General features: G+C 35.9%; 3 protein-coding genes across 6 annotated transcripts in view; all 3 read left to right on the top strand.

Annotated features, from left to right (window-relative positions):
* LOC113757198 (GDSL esterase/lipase At1g28610-like) overlaps positions 1 to 771 on the top strand; it is a 12,208-nt gene extending 11,437 nt beyond the window's left edge. Inside the window, exons 6-7 of the mRNA XM_027300606.1 lie at positions 114 to 230; positions 662 to 771. Of these exons, the coding sequence (XP_027156407.1) occupies positions 114 to 230; positions 662 to 771 (227 nt within the window). The remainder of the gene's footprint in view (positions 1 to 113; positions 231 to 661) is intronic.
* Positions 772 to 2,088: 1,317 nt separating this feature from the next.
* Positions 2,089 to 10,492, top strand: LOC113762511. Of its 4 annotated transcripts, none has more exons than XM_027305988.1 (11): positions 2,094 to 2,402; positions 3,706 to 3,749; positions 4,772 to 4,928; positions 5,400 to 5,471; positions 6,047 to 6,130; positions 7,082 to 7,183; positions 8,173 to 8,220; positions 8,456 to 8,581; positions 9,452 to 9,544; positions 9,788 to 9,998; positions 10,072 to 10,492. In XM_027305988.1, the coding sequence occupies exons 1-10, from the start codon at positions 2,244 to 2,246 to the stop codon at positions 9,893 to 9,895; spliced, it is 993 nt and encodes a 330-aa protein (XP_027161789.1). In that variant the 5' UTR covers positions 2,094 to 2,243; the 3' UTR covers positions 9,896 to 9,998; positions 10,072 to 10,492. The 4 variants fall into 4 exon arrangements, with proteins under 4 accessions (XP_027161791.1, XP_027161790.1, XP_027161789.1 ...); XM_027305987.1 differs by having other exon boundaries at positions 2,095 to 2,402; positions 10,095 to 10,492; XM_027305990.1 differs by lacking the exon at positions 8,456 to 8,581 and having other exon boundaries at positions 2,089 to 2,402; positions 10,095 to 10,492.
* Positions 10,493 to 12,271: 1,779 nt separating this feature from the next.
* LOC113757193 (GDSL esterase/lipase At5g03980-like) lies at positions 12,272 to 14,199 on the top strand. Its single transcript, XM_027300596.1, has 5 exons — positions 12,272 to 12,557; positions 13,002 to 13,208; positions 13,334 to 13,494; positions 13,596 to 13,872; positions 13,991 to 14,199. Exons 1-5 carry the CDS (start codon positions 12,272 to 12,274, stop codon positions 14,197 to 14,199), a joined length of 1,140 nt encoding a protein of 379 aa, XP_027156397.1.
* The last annotated feature ends 1,259 nt before the right edge of the window (positions 14,200 to 15,458 follow it).

Here is a 15,458-nt window from a genome sequence, read left to right as displayed (position 1 = left end):
TCTGATTATACATTTGCGTGAAGGCTGCTGAAAGTTTTTAGTCATCACTTTGCTATATTAGTATGCTTTGGCTCTTAAACTCATGCTCTCATGTGTACTTGGTATTGGTACAGGTGGGACGGCCTTTAATGGAGTTGTAGAAGAGCTTAAGAAATTAACTACTTGTGTTGCCCATGTTCTTCCTGTCTCTGATGATGGAGGAAGTACTGCTGAGATTGTTCGTGTTCTTGGTAAATATTTTTACACCTATAAACCTATAAAATGGACTAATTTTCATAAATTTCTTCCTATTCCATTTTTCTTTAATTTATAGCCTACTATTCAATTGTGGCGAAATGATCAATTGATTGAGTGTGAGGGACCACCATAGGATGGAATATCTCCACTTGAAGTGATACTGAAGTCCTGACCTACTGATAAGTTTGGTCTGCAAGGTTGTTTTATAAAAAATAGTACCTATCCTCAGCTGACTTTTTGCAAACTAGCAGGAAGTTAGTTAAATAGTTAATCTGATGTTTGTTGCATGCTGATACAGTTGTCCGAAACCTACTTTACAACTAAGAAATACCCTTTTGCATAAAAAAAAACTTCCAGTTTATACTTCACATGTTCCTCAGAGCCAGTGAACTATGGCATGCTTTTGTGGATGGTTGTATTGCAGGTGGTCCAGCAGTTGGAGACATTCGATCAAGGTGTCTGAGATTGTCAGATCAAAGCACTTCTGAGGCTCTTGCAGTCCGAACATTGCTCGGTTATCGCTTACCCTCTTGAAGCACAAGTAGCTAAATCAGAATGGTGGGAGTAAAAGTTTGGCTTGCTTAGGTCTTTTCTGTTTGCTTATGTGCTTCCGGATTTATTTTAACTCATTTTATCTTGCTTACCAGAAATATGTTGCCCTTTTATGTGGAATTGAACCGGTAAATTTGCTGGTTCTAAGTCCTAATGATTGGTGTAACACATACTTGTTGAAACTTGGTAAGTAAACAATCGACATATTTAGGAACTGAGCTGGTACTTACATGAATGGAATAATAGCTGTCGGCTGTAGCAGCTCAAAGATCTCTAAATTTCGCTAAAGCCGTGATGAAGTTTCAATTGGAGGACCTATACACATAAATAAATGTCGAAGTTACCTTTGCAAGAGCATTTGCAGGGAGAAGTACATATGGATCTAACAGGAAACAGATTTAGATATGTATAAAGACTCCTAAATATAGTCCTTCAAATTAGGCGACTCCTCCTTAGAGTAAAGAAAAGGAAGGATCCTCATTCAGTTGTCATGTTATTTTCTTTTGCTTCAAAGGAGGTGCCATAGACTTTTTATTCTTCTTCTTGTAAGATACATTTCCTTCAGGGAACTCAAAATCGAGACTATTGTTAAGCCCATTTATAAGCAAGTTATACCCATGCTGAAGTTGACTTATTCAATTTTAGCAATTAAAATATGTTTTTTATTGAAAACATCAGTCAGGGATTTTCGTTCCAGTTGCATGTTTGAGTACCATATGTAGAAAATCAATCTATATGGATGCGAAACAATTATGGGATGACTTAGAAGGGAGAAATGGAGAAATGGTTTGGAAGCTTGTTGATTCCCATTCGTTCTTCCATGTTATAGCTTCAAAGACTTCAGAGACTTCAAAGACTTAGGTTCTTGGTCTGATCTCTTTTTTCTTAAACAATTACTTTTATACTTGATGTTGGAGTGCCTTGTCTCTCCCGCATCTATTTGTTAGGAAAGGTTGCGGAGGCTTACCACAGAAAGTCTCTCTTTTGACCTTATCAAGCACAGATTCCACACGTGGGAACTTCTTTTTTGCAGCAGTAAGATGGCGTAAATGGTTTCTACCTACATCAAGCCCTTCTCTCCTGTTTAGACTTAATATACAAAATTACTTGATTAGATTGACCAATTAATTCAGCATAATGGGGAGATGGTTCATTGCCCTCCTGATGTTATCTAACTCATGATTGAAAATAAGTTCTCTTCTATTGGGGATGAGTTTAGCAGATTCCATTTGAAATAGTGCCGAATATCCATGAGGATAAAACCAAGTCTTTCATCTAATTAAGTTGGAAATCTTAGCTGAAGGTCTGGTAATTTTCACTTCTTAGAAACAAAAATGATTTCATTTGTTTCATAGTTGTCCATTACATGACTTGTTCAGCAGTAACCAAATTATTTGGTGGTTGGATTTCTGTGCCTGTCTCTCTTTTGAATTGTTTCTTTGCCTATTGATAATATGTATCTTGGTTTTCTTTTACTCTTTGTATATATTTGTGTTCTTATGCTGAGAATTCACAGGTATGATATTGTGGAAGGGCAGCACCCTCTTTGGAAAGGTGTTTCAAAACCATACAGGGAGACTATTCGAGCTTTCTTGGTGTATTTTCAAGATCAGGTCCATTTGCATTGCTGGAATGAATGTCAACTTCCATTTCAGTACTTCCATGTCAAACAAGAGTTGTGTTTCCTCTGTTGCGTTCATTTTTGTCACCCATTCCCATAAAAGATGTCACCATTCCAAACAAGGGAACAATTTGTCATGTACATTCCAATTCTACCCTGACTAAACACAAAACTATGTTTTCTTTTATTTTAATTGTAAGGTAATTAATTATTGAAACCAGTATATATTGGAGTCCTAGAAAATCGTGCCCAAACTTGAGGTGGCAAAATACATGGGATTGAGGGTATATGTGTTTAAGGTTTCACTTTTATTGTTCCTTTGTCACATATGATGCATATATGCATGCAGCAGTATGTTGCTGTGACATTTCCGGTCCATTTTTTGTACAGTATATTGCATGGGTACATTCAGTAATAGTGCATTTTCTCATTCTAGATTAGTTTAGCTCTTTTTTTCCCAGAAAATATTGATCCTTTGTTCAAATCCTGTATCAAAAGAGGTGATCTTTAGAATGTTTGGAAATTTTCAACTTGCCTTCCATCTCTTTTGTAAATTCCACTTTAGTTTTCTGAATGATATAGTCTTATCTTATAGTTGCACAAATGATTTTTGCTTTGGAGTAATGTCATATATGCAAGAGTTCCTCAAAGGAAAGGGAGTTCCATCTTGTTTGAGACCATCACGGAAAACAAAAAGGGAGCATTTTCAACTATATAGTAGAGAAAGATAATAAAGCATCTAAAACAAAGGCATTTTATGTTGGGGCCACTAGTTGGCACTGGCAGCACTTTCAAATCACAAGAGATATTTCGACATTAAAAATCCAATTGATTAACATGGTGTACTTTGGAATGAGATTGAACTAAAATTAAAAAAGATGCATGTTTTGGATGTTCTGATCAATTTGTATTATTAGGAAATTCATGCATTCACTGTTGGTGATAGTATTTTGCATATTGACAATTGATACATATTCACCTCCCCTTTACATGATTGAAAAGTTGACACATCCCTGAATGCTGATGTACTCTTGAGTTTTAGATTTTGTCTAAAGGTTCAGAACCACATCTCTGAAACTTTTGTAATTTTGTACAACATTACATTGTTTTGACCATTTTATTTTTCATGCTCAGATGGAATTAGTTTTGATATTCCTTTTATAATCTCTACAAAATTATTTCCTTTCTTTCCTCCTGTTTTGTCTGTGCTTTTAGTTTTTCCAGAAAGTTTCATCTGTTTATTTGTACATCAATTTAGCATATAATCGATCATAATTATTTTATTTTGTTTGCAGATCCTTCGTCATGCAGATGAACTATTTTCATTTAGTAATGGAAGGTATCTTATGGTCCATTTGCTATAATTATGAATTTGTTATATATTTCAGTTGTATATTTCCTTCATTTTCTTAACTTTTCCTGAGCTTATTGCTTGGATACATTTGTTACCGTTTTCATTTCGCTAAGTTTCAGTACATCTACTGCTTCATCTTCAGGGTATAGTAGAGGGTCATATGGACTGGTATATTGGAAATAGCATTGTATGGTTGAGTTCCATCATATTGTCCTATACTTTTCTTGTCTGGATTATTATCCATATGTTATCTGATAATGTTTCAGCAAGAATGTTTTGTCTAATTGATGTTTCATGGTGAAGACTAAATACAGCACTTTCTATAAACATATATTTCCTAAACTTACTTTTCTTTTGGGAAAATGATATTTGAGTTATGTATATGTATGAAATAGCAAAAACAAGTATGGAGGACTTATGCAGCTTTGTGTGAGAAATAATTATGTTCATTCACAGAAATTTATAATAGTTTGCATATGTTTTATTTCTTCAATTTGTATTTGTGCAACTTTGGCTAATAGTATGTTTTCTCATGGCTAACTCAAAATGGGTCAAGGCCTTTCTTGTTGTAATCTTTCAAACTAAAAGTGGAAAGGTTATGGTTATTTCTTCTCTCATTTTCTAATTTATTGTTAATCTATTTTGAAGTTGCAAGATGTGCTGTAAGTTGTATAGTCAATCATGTAGAGAGCTAATTGGTGTCAGAATTTCAGATCTGGTAATTGGTGCTAATTTTGTTTTCCCCATTACATTATCTCTGGCACTGTTAGACCAGCATTTGTTTTGGCTCTCTTGATTTTCTAGTGTCAGCTCCTGTCTGAGCTTCCACTATTAAAGGGACTTTCTCTTGTTCTGTTTCGTAATAGTTTCTGAACAATGATCAGTTGTTAGATGTGTTTTTATTTTTGTTATAATTGCTTGTTTGTTGGTTACTCAAAAAATATTTTTTGCTTCCTTTGGTATACCTTCGATCATATTTTGTCAACTAACTTACATGAACTTTGCAGCATTGGGAACTTCTTCTTTGCAGGAGCACGCATATTCTTTCGGTCGCTAGATGCTGCTATTTTTTTGTTTTCACGTGTTTCAGATATTCCCACAGATAGTCTGGTCCTCCCAGTGATATCTACCAATGACAGGCTTACATTGGGTTGTGAATTATGGGTATGATTAGTAGCTTTTTAACTGACAAGTTCAGTCAATGTTCTTTAGGGCTGTGAATTACTCCCTCCCTTTTTTTATAACTGACGTTTAAGGTTTTGCACACCAATTAAGAAAAGTTTTTCATTGCTTAAATCTGTACACTACTTTCCTTTTGTACCCTCATTAATTGTCCAATTCACCCTCATTAATTACTAGGATTGTTACAAAGAGAGAAGCAATAATTACTAGGAGTAGTAATTAAGAACCCTGCATTGGAAAAGAGAGATAAAAGGGTAAAATTGTGAAAAAATAATTAATACTGTATGGGGATAATAAAACGACAGATAAAAGTACACTAGAGCAAATTTCTTAAACGTCAGTTATAAAAAAAGGGAGGGAGTATGTAATTAAGAAAGTGTACAACCCAAACAAAGATGATGACCAAAAATGTCTAGATGACTTGCATTTCTTGTTTGTGTTTCTAATATTCAGGATGGAACTATTATTCGTGGGCAAAATGAGATATCTCATCCAAGCAAGTGTTCTGTGCAGACCATAGATAAGGTACACATAATATCTGCTGATGCAGGAACTGTATAACTTGCATCTTCTATTGTACGCTACTTGTGTTAATTTTATTTTATTTTTTTCACTGTAATGTACATGTGATATTGTTGTTGCATTTGTTCTTTCCTGTTTGTACTAGTTCACAATCTTATGGGAATTTTGTTGCTTGACATAATAATCATGTTTGGGGTTCATGTTTTTAACACATCTACATGGTTAAGCACTTTTTAATATTGCTTATCACGAAGAAAAAGTGTGGGAGTATTTGAGGAAAACTCGGTTTAGTTATCTAAGCTAGTCATTTTCAACTGCAATTAAGAGTCTCAAGATCCATAAAAAATAATTAAATTTCAAAAGTATGGGGAATTTTTTATTCCTTATTGTTGGTTTAGGGTCAACCTATGGGTTCAACAATATAATTTGACCTTTTTCAAGTCTGATTTATGATTCTGGAATTTATTTCATCAGTTATAATGTGACAGGGATTTAGAATATGCACTTTTTTGTATTTTTGTGCCCCATCTGGTAGCCAAAAGTAATTTTGATTTTACTTATCGATTTTATACTGATAGGGAAGCTCTTCTGCTTCGGCTCTTCCGGCAAGAATAAAACGAGTGTTCTATATGTCAAGCGAAGGCTGCAATTTGTTGCATGAGGTAAGTGATGCTTTAACTTGCCTGAAGTGGTTAAAGAGCACTGAAGCTATAATCTTATCCAATTTTAACTAAAAGAAATTGTGCTGGAACTTGTTATATTTTGTGACCCTGTTCGTACATGATCTTTGGATGTTTTGGGTTTGCATCTTTATAGTGGTGACATAAAGATGTCTTTAGCATACTGTTGTCAAAATGTCTAAGTCAAACAGATAGAGAGTCAAAACAGGGCAGGGAAAGGGGATCACCTGCATGTTTAAATCAGGTCAATTGTTCAGGGAAGAAGGGGGAGTATTGATAGGAATATTTGATTACTGCAAACCAAACTTTTGGTTCTTGTGGTGCTGAGATCTAAAAATTGCATAGTAGTTAGGAGCTCCAGGTAGAATACTAGATTGTGTAGATCCCTCCTGGCCTACCCCACTATTCGCCAGAAATGAGGAACTTAAGAAATTTCCATTCATATCCATTACACGCTCTTCATGATGTATGATCCTTCACTTTAAGAAACAAATAGAACAGTAAATTTAAGTGCACAGATGGCTCTTCATCTCCTTCCACCTCTCTGTCTTTGCCCCCCCTCCAACTCTAAAGAACACAATTTCTTCTGAAAAAAGTTCATAAGGTAGTCAAAGGGAAAAAAATCATATGGTGGTTGTTAGTTTCTATAATTGGTAAAAGTATCTTGACTTTTCCTTTTCACTAATATTTAACTGTAATTAAGGTCAAGGAGAAGTGGCAGAAAAGCATTGCATATGGCCTCTTGCATCTTTTGTTTTTGGAGTTGATTTAAATAAAGTCAAGCTAATATTGCAATGTGGTTATCTTTTTTGTGCTACAATGTTTGTAGAGAGTCGGTTCTTCAAATTTTCTGGAGTATATTGTTTAGATATTATGTCATTTGCTTTAGATTGTATTTCTCTGCTGATTTTATGCTGTTCGGACGTGTAACAGGTTTTCCCAAGTGTAAATCCAACTGTCTTTGAAAAGTTACAGAGTGTTGACTGCATTGTATTTGCCATGGGATCCCTCTTTACTTCTATTTGCCCCTCCTTGGTAACTTCACATGATCCTTATTCTTAAAACTTTCTTTTTGTGCATTTGCATGTATAGATGGCAAACCTGGGAGACTGGAATCATTAAAGATGCAAATTTTTATGCAGTAACTAATTACTGCAGTGTCAGTATTGGGAGGTTTAGTTACTACACTATGAAGGCATTACTGCCAAGTGTATTTGTTCATTAGCGCAAAAGTGGCCTTTTTTTGGGAGGAATTGGGCTGGCTAACCAGCCAAGCAAGTATGCATTAAAACTATCCTGCAATATAGGCAGTCAGGGAATAATGTTGTGTTTACAGCACTTTTCCTTTTTTTCTCATTAATGTGACATCTGCTAGTGTATGATTAAGGCATCAACACCAGAACATGGGTACTCCTTTCTAGTTTGATTTTCCATCAATACTATGACAGTTGTCAAATTTTTATCAAGTACCTTCCATATTTACTAGTGACTTTGGAACACTTTACATGTGTGCATAGTTTAAAAATGATTTCACATAGAAAATACCTCTTTTTGTGGAATTGTGCAGGAAAATGTGATCCAGTAGTTACAAAACTACCCTGAAATGGTTTATTTATTAGTCATATCTTGTGAGAAAGTTTATAGCATTATATGCTTTTCTGAAAGGCTAATATTGAAATTCTAACATGTGACAAAACTAGGTGACACCAGTGGGAAATGCACTTGCTTTATAAACTGTAAAATGTATATCTCTCTTGGAACTTGCCCATCCACTAGATGTTTCTCTCTCTCAATGGTGGTTTGCTTTCAATTCCTATGTTGCCTTGTATTTCATCATATTTGGTTATTTTTTGTTCAGTCTGAAACAGAACATTCTTGTTGTACAAATCATATATGCTAGTAGTTTCTTTCCTCTTATATTTAGTGATGTCAAATTTGATAGCTCAATTTTCATCAAACAAAACTATACTATCTGGACTCAGCTTGATTTGGTTTTCATGTATTTTGTTTTCTAAATTTACTAGGTCTTACGTGGAATTGGGGAAATTATCTCATCGAGGTGGTGTCCAAAGGTAGGTCTTCCTTTTAGAAATATAGTTTAACATATAGTTGATACTCAAGTCATTTGTGTGTTCCTCATCTCTCTATGATGGGGAAAGATGCATTTTCTAAATCTTCTTCATGGTTGGTTACATTTATTTTAAAGGTGAATGGTACCTTCATTTTGGGATATAATTTTTGGTATGGCATTAGAGCTTGAGATGTTCTTATCATTTTAATCTTATTTTAGATTCTGTGCCTCTCCAGGTACTTCTGTTAAATGGTACTCCTGATCGGGAAACTAGTGGCTTTACTGCTTCTTGCTTTGTCACAGCAATTACCGATGCCCTAAATCGAACTTACGGTGACCCGGAAAATTGTCTTAAGAATACTGTAAGTAGAGTTAGAAGTCATTGCGGTGATGTTCGCAAATAGAGATTCTTTGAAATATGAATTTCTTTTACTGTGCTTTGCTCTACTTTATTTGGGTCATGCGCCTGAATTTGACTGATTGAGATATACATTTGCTGCCACTTTTGTTAATACTTCATAGTAAGGAATTCTGATGTAGACAGGTCAATGCTTAGGAGGATGGAATTTATTGAGACATAGGGTCTCTGTTGCCCTTATAATAGAAAGGAATAAAATGCCTTGCTCTCAGATTTTTTTTTTTTTTTTTGCGTTGGAAGTATAGCTATGCTGCAAGTTTTTGAATAGTTTAAATATTATTTTCTCTTATCTTTCTCATGAAACTTGTTTTTATAGTTCATATTGCAGTCTTTCAGTCAATTCTTATGTAGGAGGATAGGATTTATTGAGACAATCCTTATGTAGTGTCTTCAAAGGATATGCAACATATTTGGCCCCTCCATTTGCTGGGAATGAACTTTCATTTAGTTTCATTCCAAAGAATTCCTTGATAGTAGATTCTATCTAGTTTGGCTGTCATTCAAGTGGGGCTACAATTTTGGAGATGAATTGGAAGAGTAAGCCCATTTCACCAACAAAAGTTAGAAATTTGGGGCCATGCCGTTGTCTTTTATTTATTGCTTTCTTGAAAAAAAGAGAAAAAAAAAACCATGCTTGCACTTTTCTCAGCTTTTGTTAATTTACTGTACGATGACATAAGCTCCTTAATAAATATTTCTCTTATTCCTTTTTTCCGCAAAAATTTGGCTCATATATCAATGCTTAAAATCATGACATGATCCTTCAAACGGGGATGAAGTCCTGTTGCTCATAATGATTCATTTTTTCTCACAGCCAAACCAATACATAAACACAATTTTGGTTCCCAAGGATGGTCAAATTCCTGTTGATGTTGAAGTCTTGACTGCCCAAGGGATATTCCACGTGGTATGTATATGGCATTATGCTTTCTTTCTAGCTGAAGTAAGATAAATTTTGCTGTCTATAGACACATCATAAGGATAATCTTGAATTTGAAGTTTGTGAGCGTTGAATCTGTCTCATCACTTGCACTTGGCAATTATGCCTCGGCAACACAACAAGCTGAGCAGACATCTGCTAGCAGGTTTTTGTATTCTCTTTTCTTGTACGGATTTCTGATGGTGTATGTGTTCTTATTGAACTCTGTAGGTAACTGTTGATTCAATACCTGACCCAAAAGTTGGTGTAATATTTGATCCAGAATCTTTGATCGAAGCACTTTCTAACCTCTTACATGCTCCCATTCATGTAAAATGAGTCAAGACTTGATCATTCTTTGTTAGCAATGACAAATGGGAGCCAAATGGTGGAGACTTTTTTCTGTTTATGATCTTCATACTTTGGGTTTTTTCTCCTCAAGGTAAGGAACATGCTATAACAACAACTTGGATAAAGTCATATGATTTATATTGAATCTAATGGGGTCTGGATAGCAATGATGTTGTCTTTGCTGCAGCCGTTAATTGAAGGCAAGATGTTCAGATTACATCCAAGATTGGGAAAGGAACGTTGCTAGTCATACCATCTATCTCCAGCAGGAAGGTGGAGGAGGCGATGCATCCCATCTTCTATGTACATGTAACAGAAGTAGCAGATACTCCATTTTATGCTGTTGTAGTTTTTGTATAGTTCGTTAACGAGCATTAATGGGCTTTTTCATCTCTCCTATCATTATGTTTGCTTTTCTAGAGAGTAGAGGCGTTTCATCGCATGTTATGGCATATCTGCAAGAAATTGCAGTTTCATCAGCGTCATCGTGCCATAAACCGAAATACGTGAATCAACTTTTTTCCTAATCTGTTTTTGGCAGAATATACAGTGCAAAAATATACTTTGTGCCCTGCAAGTGCAATCCAGATAAATAGGTAATGCCTGCATTCTGTTTTGACTTATTGGATCAATATTGTGTCTCAAAAGTACAACCATTCCTGAATTTGGCCAATCGGTATACCATAGCACAACTAAGTAGGAAAAAAGGACCAAACCGTACTAATTATTTGTGTTGTCCGTCAACGCTGATCCTTGAGCTTGATTTGGCAAAAAAGTGCTTGTCATTCCATTTACTTATATGAGATTGAATCCAGACTTATGCTCAAGTTTGAGATCAATCAGCATCCATCAAATAAAATAAAGCTTGAATAATATAATTTAATATTTTTTTTTGTCATTTTTAACGAGGCATGTAATTTGCATTCTGCTAACATAATTTAATATCTTGGAGGAGGTAAGATTAAACTATGACATTCCACCAAATATTTCACCCTGACTTGTCACTTGCTGCAACTATAATATACACGATAACATTTCCAGCACGAGGACAAGTTGAGGCTCTCAATTGGGGGCCGAGGATCTAAAGTAGAATGGGATTACAAGATTGCCTGTTCGTGGCCTGTAATAAAACCATACACATGCAACTTTGACATGCTCAGTGGCACTCAGGTCTTCTTTCATGGCAGCATGTCAATCGAAGGTGCAGCTGTCTTAGTACTCGATTGCAATTTTGACAAGCTCAGCATGCATCTCCTAGACATTGTGACCAAATGAGAACAAATGCTCAAGATACAGGAGTCGGGAGTTTTTTGGCTTGCATTGGTCAGGCTAGAAACGATTGGACCTTGGTTCAATGGCCAGTTTGAAACTCTCCCGTGCACTAGGTCAGGATATAGCACATCACATCGCACAAGAAGCATATCGCTTTTGTTCTTAAAAAAATTCAGATGGTGCAGCAGTGCACTTGTCTAGTCAAGTGATTCACCCTCCAATTCTTATACAAGTCTTTTTAAACTACCTCTCTTCCGTATAATAGGAGTAGATTAGATAGTTATTGTTTAAAAAAAAAATTAAAAAAGAAGCATTCGCAAGACTAGAGATTGGGCTGTCATTTGAATTCAAATTTTTGAATTGGGCTCAACATGGTTAAGGTGTCTGAATAGCCGTTCTTCATGTTTTTTTGAATTGCACTCGTAAGAAATATTTCTGCACTATGCTTAAACGATAAATTTGGCTCTTAAATTGAATTAAGAAATTTGAATTTCTTTTCTGCTATTTTGATTTTGATTTTTGAGCAAATAATTTGGAATTCAATAGTTAATAAGTTAGTAATTCCATGATGATATAATTCCAAAAGTTTGAAAATTTTAATTTTTGGGTGGTACCATTGTCCAAAATACTGGAATTGAGCTCCAGGCAATGCCTTTTTGAGTTAGTCAAACTTGAATTACAGGTGGTCCGGAATAAAATGTAGTGTAGTTTGCAAAGAAAAGGTGTTTGTCTCATTACAACTTCTATGCACTTCCGTCCCTAGTGGAATTGCACCTTATACTTGAATCCTAGTATAATTGGTGCTAGATCTGTAAGTTGATCAACAAAAGCAGGATCAGAGACCTTAATCTAAAAACAAGTCAATTCCGTCTAGGAAACGGCTTATTGTATTTTTGTATAGTGCTACTTTGGTTGTATTTTGTTTTGGCTTGACATCTGCAGAACAAATCCAGTTAGGATTCGAATTGTTGATCCAAGTTCCAACAGGTTTATAACACTTTCTCAATCCTATATAATCACATAGCAAGCAACCTTGATAGTACCACGCAGTAATATTACATAGTTAAACTTTTGGTTGTTGTCTGAGCAATAATGGGTGTCAAGGGCACGAGTATTGGTGCTATTTTCTTTGTTATTGCATCTGCTTTGCTGCTTCCTTCTCCTTCACCATCCGCCGATGCTAGTCCTCTCCTGAGTGCCTGCCGTTTTGATCAAGTGTACCAACTTGGGGACTCCATATCAGACACTGGGAATTTGATCAGGGAATCTCCACTTGGAGCCGCTTTACCTTTCGCCAGAAACCCCTACGGTCAGACCTTCTCCCACCACAAAGCCACCGGCCGTTGCTCTGATGGACTTCTCATGATTGACTACTTTGGTAAATATATATATATAAGATTCTTTTGATCTCCCTCTCCCGCTGTTAATTCTTCATAGTATTGCCAACCAACTTGCAATAGCTATTTCTTTATTTGTGTGTGTGTCACAATTCAGGCTATTTTAATTTTTTCTTCGTATGGTTTATTCTTCTTTTGAACACTTGATATAGAGCTTTGCTTTTTATCAACTAACTCCATATCTGATTGTCTTTTCCGCGACAAAATCTGGCAAAGGATTTCTTTCTGTCTTTCTTCTTCTTTTTTTTTTTTTGTTATAAATAATTTGCGTGGAGGACGTAGATGCCAATGAGTTGCATGCATGATGGAAAAAATTCGAACTATCACCGTCTGGTAGATGCCATGTTTATTTAGTTATTTTTGTTTATGTAGGCTATCATAATCACATCCGCTAACTGAATATTTTGATCGTTGTTTTAACACAGCCCAGGCGCTGGGTCTACCTCTCCTGAATCCGATCAAGGATACAAAGGCAAATTTTGAGCATGGAGCAAATTTTGCAGTAGCCGGTGCTACGGCACTATCATCAGCTGTTCTCGCTCATCATCATGTTAGAAATCCAGTGACCAACAGTTCTCTTGACGTACAGCTTCAGTGGATGAAAGATCACTTTCACAAATTTTGTCACAACGGTAGATTCAAATTTTATGTGTCATGCATTCGATCGTGACAGCCATTCAACTTTTCTCAACTGCTATTAACTTTTTTTTTTTTTGGCATGACACTGAATTTTATCCCTTTTCTTTTTGTTTAACAGATTGTGAAAGGAAGCTTCAAAACGCTCTATTTATGGTCGGTGAAATCGGAGGCAACGATTATAATTATGCATACCTTCAGTACTTGGATGAGGCTAGAGATACGCTTAGAATTCTAGAGTTGGTACCTCTAGTTGTCGCCAAAATTAAGCATGCTGTTGAGGTTAGCTTTTGCAGGCCCCTCCTCTTCTTATTAGCACTCTTGCTGCTTTTAATTCTCTTGCTTCTAATTGCTTTTCCTTTTCTTTCAATGCTGTATTTCAGAAAGTGATTAGTTTTGGAGCAAGGACAATAGTGGTTCCTGGGAACTTTCCAATGGGATGTCTGCCAATTTATCTTACAAAGTTTGGGCTGGAAAGCGAAGCAGACGAGTTCGACGAGAATCATTGCATATGGCTATTGAACAGCTTTGCAACTTTCCACAATGATCACCTGAAGAAGGCGATTGCCGAGCTGCAAGAGAAGTACCCGTATGTAACAATCGTCTATGGAGACTACTACGCTGCATATGAACAGCTTCTCAATCTAGGTGAAACTGAAGGTATGTTAGTTAGTATTTACCATTTTGAATTCTTAAAGGAAATCAATTATTTCCAGTAGGAGGACGGGGTATCTGAAGCATCCACATCTGGGCATCTAATTTGTTTTTGTCTTATTAGGTTTTGAGCTACAAAAAGCTTGTTGTGGAGTTGGAGGGCTGTACAACTTCAATGAGACGCGAATGTGTGGATTTCCAGGTGTTAAGGCTTGCCGTGATCCCGAAAGATACGTCAGCTGGGATGGAATTCATTTAACACAGGAGGCTTACCGCATGATAGGGGATTGGTTGCAAGCTGATCTTTTCTGGAAATTGCGTTGCCATCATTGAACAATTCTATCAATTTTATCATGTTCTTCAAGCTCCTACAGTAGCAGCACCCGAGTCCCAGTTTGCTTTTTCAGTCCAGTAGCTTAGTTTAGTTTTAGCTAATGGGAAGCTCTTGTGTGACTAATTTCGTCACCAACTGCTTGAGCACTTACTTTTATGTGAAACTTTTTTAGTTTTTATCATACTGGGTTCAAGATTATGAAAATTTTATCTAGTTCTTGGCGAAAAGCTCTGTAAACTGCTGCCAATCCAAGCATCAAGGCGTCTAACTTAAGGAGCAAAAGAATCAAACCCACAAATTTTATGTATCAAATGTCAATACTGAAACAAACGCGCCAATAAGCTGATTATCAAGGTCAGGGCCACACTGCGTATTTAATAACAAACCAAACTTTCTACATAACCGCCTAATAAACTCAAAAAACCCAATCTGCAATCAGGTGTCCTCAACTCTTGAATGAAACACAAAGCTCGGGAATATAGTAGTGATGTCCAGCAGGAAGCGATGCATCAGATCTTCTATGTACATGTAACAGAAGTAGCAGATATTCCATTTTACGCTGTTGTAGTTTTTGTATAGTTCGTTAACGAGCATTAATGGGCTTTTTCATCTCTCCTCTCATTATGTTTGCTTGTCTAGAGAGTAGAGGCGTTTTATGGTATGTTATGGCATATCCGCAAGAAATTGCAGAGTTTCATCTGCATCATCATGCCATAAACCGAAATACGTGAATCAACAGAACCAAATCTGTTTTTGGCAGAATATACAATGCAAAATTATACTTTGCGCCCTGCAAGTGCAATCCAGATAAATAGGTTATGCCTGCATTCTGTTTTGACTTCTTGGATCAATATTGTGTCTCAAAAGTACAACCATTCCTGAATTTGGCCAATCGGTATATCATAGCAAGACTAAGTAGGAAAAAAGGACCAAACCGTACTAATTATATTGAGGAATGATTTGTATTGTCTGTCAACGGCTGATCCTTGAGCTTGATTTGGCAAAAAAGTGCTTGTCATGCCATTTACTTATATGAGATTGAATCGAGACTTATGCTCAAGTTTGAGCGCAATCAGAATCCATCAAATTAAATAAAACTTGAATAATATAATGTAATATTTTTTTTGTCATTTTTAATAAGGCATATAATTGGCTTTCTGCTAACATAATTTAATATTTTGGATGAGGTAAGATTAAACTATGACATTCCACCAAATATTTCACCCTGACTTGTTGCTTGCTGCAACTAATACGCATG

The sequence above is a fragment of the Coffea eugenioides genome, chromosome 2 (assembly GCF_003713205.1).
Source record: "Coffea eugenioides isolate CCC68of chromosome 2, Ceug_1.0, whole genome shotgun sequence".
In the NCBI taxonomy this organism is placed as follows: Eukaryota; Viridiplantae; Streptophyta; class Magnoliopsida; order Gentianales; family Rubiaceae; genus Coffea; species Coffea eugenioides.
This window is presented reverse-complemented; position numbering and strand designations above follow the sequence as displayed.

Bases quoted from the DNA above. Each gene is read 5' to 3' on its own strand.
- LOC113762511 (XM_027305988.1), top strand. From the start codon at position 2,244: ATGTATCTTGGTTTTCTTTTACTCTTTGTATATATTTGTGTTCTTATG. The intron at 8,582-9,451 runs GTAAGTAGAGTT...TTTTTCTCACAG, and splicing joins AAAATTGTCTTAAGAATACT to CCAAACCAATACATAAACAC. The intron at 9,545-9,787 runs GTATGTATATGG...TGAACTCTGTAG, and splicing joins CCCAAGGGATATTCCACGTG to GTAACTGTTGATTCAATACC.
- LOC113757193 (XM_027300596.1), top strand. From the start codon at position 12,272: ATGGGTGTCAAGGGCACGAGTATTGGTGCTATTTTCTTTGTTATTGCA. The intron at 13,209-13,333 runs GTAGATTCAAAT...TTTGTTTAACAG, and splicing joins TCACAAATTTTGTCACAACG to ATTGTGAAAGGAAGCTTCAA. The intron at 13,495-13,595 runs GTTAGCTTTTGC...GCTGTATTTCAG, and splicing joins AAATTAAGCATGCTGTTGAG to AAAGTGATTAGTTTTGGAGC.